General features: G+C 42.9%; 1 protein-coding gene across 1 annotated transcript; it reads left to right on the forward strand.

The window, feature by feature from the left end:
- Positions 1-54: 54 nt before the first annotated feature.
- On the forward strand, positions 55-3,134 carry CSUI_008192 (regulator of chromosome condensation repeat-containing protein; the record flags this gene model as incomplete). The annotated part of the gene is made up of 4 exons (XM_068068328.1): positions 55-342; positions 1,116-1,165; positions 1,904-2,054; positions 3,021-3,134. Coding segments are annotated over exons 1-4 (423 nt in total), but the record flags the coding sequence as incomplete, so codon positions are not given.
- Positions 3,135-3,169: the final 35 nt, after the last annotated feature.

A 3,169-nucleotide genomic window follows, 5' to 3' on the forward strand; every position in this document is an offset into this window, starting at 1 on the left:
CTTTCTTTCTTTCTCTCTCCTCCTCGTCTCACCTCTTTCCCTTCTTCCTTTTAGGAGTTGTCGGAGAAGTTAGTTCAAGCTTTCCTTAGTCGCCTGGCCGTGGCTTCTGTTGAGGCGAATGGAGAGACAAGCGGCTGGGGAGGAGGGACAGGGGGTGGAGGTGTGAGCTGGCGAGAATTGCAAGAGCTTATTCAGCAGGAGGAGTTTGACAACCGAGTAGAGCAGATAGAACAGATGGAAGATGATATCATACAGGTCCTAGGAAGAGAGCTAGATTTCGTCTTAAGTATAGGAGATAAGGAAAAAGAATTCTCAAGTCTTGAAGCCACCTTTCAAACGCAAGTAAACACCGACCATCACAGGGGGGAGGGGGGGGGGATGAATGCATGCAAGATCACGATGGATGTGTATAGATATGACTGTAGAGGGGTAGGTGTGTATGTAGGGATGGATGATGTATGTAGAAAGAAGGAGGTGTGTGCATGAGAATAGGTGTCTCTTCATGTACTTGAGATAGAGCATGTCTCCTCTGCCTTATATACATTCATGTGGGAGGTGGATGTGCATTTACGTGTATGTGCATGGATAGGTATATGGGCTAGACTAATACTATGTTCGGCAGCGAGTGTATGTAATCGCACAAAGGCATCACTTTTAAACCCCAGAAGCTCTTCCTGTGAGAGACCCAGTTTTCTTCCTTCTTCTTCTGCCTACTCTTTATACATGCCCTGACACGAGCGAGCGAAGAGAAGTGTATCCCTCTCTCATTCACGTCTATCCATATACTTCCACGCACGTCTTATCTCTGTCTCTACGCATACGTCATACCTGCATGGTATATTCGGTGTGCGTCTCTCCTATTCCTATGTATCTCCTAGTAGGCGCGCATGCCATGTATCTACCAGCATATCCAGCACGTGACAATTCATGTATAGGGCGATGCTCGTCTTCTCTCTTTCTTCTACGGTTTCTGTTTGGCGCAAGTCTACGTATGTCTGCATAGGGCTCCTGTATAATCCATGTAAGTATGTAATCGCATGTGGATGAGTTCACTAGAGACGCATTTCTTCTTCTTTTTCTTTTCCGTGTCGATACATATGTGCTTACCTTTACAGGTGTTAGCCGTTGTCGCTGAGACTGAATTCGATTACCCCAAGCTCGGCCTGTAAGTCAGGTGTATGGACACCTGGGAGAAGGACATGCTGAAGGAGGAGGAAGAGGCTCTGCACATTTATCGTATTTGTGACAGTATATATGCATGCATACCCATACGTGAGTAGATGGTAGATTGAGATAAATAGATAGATAAATAGATTAGTGATAGATTAAAGATAGATAGATAGATGCGTTGCATCTTCTGGCGTATAGGGATGATCGACGTGTATGTTTGTCTCTAGAGGACGTGAGAGGTGTAGGTGTGTTTCACGTAGACATTTCTGTAAAGAGACATGTATCAATGGAGACGTGAGCTGACTTATCGACGGCTTCTTTAGATTCGAATCTTTTCTCCTGCTGAATGTCTTTATTCGCTTCCTCCGCACATTCAGCAGAGAAGCTAGTATCGATCTCTCTTCTATATCTCTCTAAATCTCCTTTCATCGGTCAGGAATACATATATATATATATATACATTTGTATGTATATGCATGTGGGACCGTAGATCGTCGTCATGTTTGTTTCATGGAGCCTTGTCCTAGCAACCGACCTATCACGGACTATACGCATATATATATATATACATACTCCGCATACATTCAATGTGGGTGTGTATATATATATATATATATGTATTTATATGTATACATATGTGTATAGAGACATGACTTGTTGACGGCTATTAGTTTTCTTCTTGAGTTGTTTGTGCCCCTGCCTCTTCTTCTTCTTGTGGTTGTGTGGGGTGTAGAAAGAGAGCCTTAACAGTGATAGTCTCGAAGCTCAAAGAATTCCAGAGGCTCACGTGGATCTTGCAGCAGCAGCCCGCCTATCTCCTACGGCTTCTCGGGGCGGTTAACCGACCCTGGCAGTTAGAAGCCGCCGTTGAACTCACACAACAGGTAAAATAGGCACTCTTCTTTCCGAGAAACTAGCACGTAGAAAAATACCGAGATTACTGCATGTATATATATATATAATATATGTATATATATGGCTAGATGGATATATGTACGTACGTATGTGTTATGTCGTGATGTTGCGGTCGTGGCATGTGTGGTATGAGCGGTCTGGAGTAGAGGATGCCGAGGTCAACTTACATAGGTGTCTGCTAGATGTATGTATATATATATATATCTGTATGTTGTGTATATACGCGGATACATATAGATATATGTACATACATAGATACATACATACTTTGCAGTTGTATATGAGCAACTTAGTAGGAGGACGACAATAGAGATCCTCTCTGTGTATACGCTGTTTTGGATCGTTTTGCTTCTAAGAAGATAACTAGATGGTAGAAATGAGAGACATAGAGAAAGGGAGTGTGTGTGGTGTGAATGTACTTTATCTCAGTTCGAATGAAACGTATACAACGACACTCCGGTCTCAACTACTCCATTGGGATGTATATACACCCTGCCGATGAATGCCCTATTGGGAATGACAAATTTCTCTCCACGTCTTCTATCTCTTTCTTCTGCCTCTCCGTATATATCTACATATCTGTCCGTCTATGTATACATATATATATAGAGAGAGAGAGAGAGCTCTCTATATGTTCATGTGTAACATATATTCCTAGGGAAGTGCAGTAGTAGTATTGAGTTTAACATTTTTGCCCGTGTGGGAAGCATTCTGAATAGCTCCAGCCCCTCTATCTTTCGTGTTAAATCTCCGTCTCTCCCGATCAACTTGCGTAATGTCTTTTTTTTTTCTTCCTGTCTCTCTTCCCCTTTTCCGTCTTCTCTTTCTTCTCCAGCATCTCCATCTTCNNTGACATAGCAAGTCACTGTTAGGTGTAAGAGAAACGTGCGTTCTTTCTGTGTGTCTTTGTGCGTGCTTTCCGGCTATCTCCAAAGATCTACAACGAGATAGAAGACGACCGTGTACGGCATCTCTTTACTGCCCTGTTGAGATGTCTAGCTAAACAAGAGACAGAGAGAGCTGAAAATCTCTTCACATGCTTTGATCCAAGTAAATCCACAGAAAGGAGAGACAGAAGAAGCAT

The sequence above is a fragment of the Cystoisospora suis genome, assembly GCF_002600585.1.
Source record: "Cystoisospora suis strain Wien I chromosome Unknown contig_4516, whole genome shotgun sequence".
Lineage (NCBI taxonomy): Eukaryota > Apicomplexa > Conoidasida > Eucoccidiorida > Sarcocystidae > Cystoisospora > Cystoisospora suis.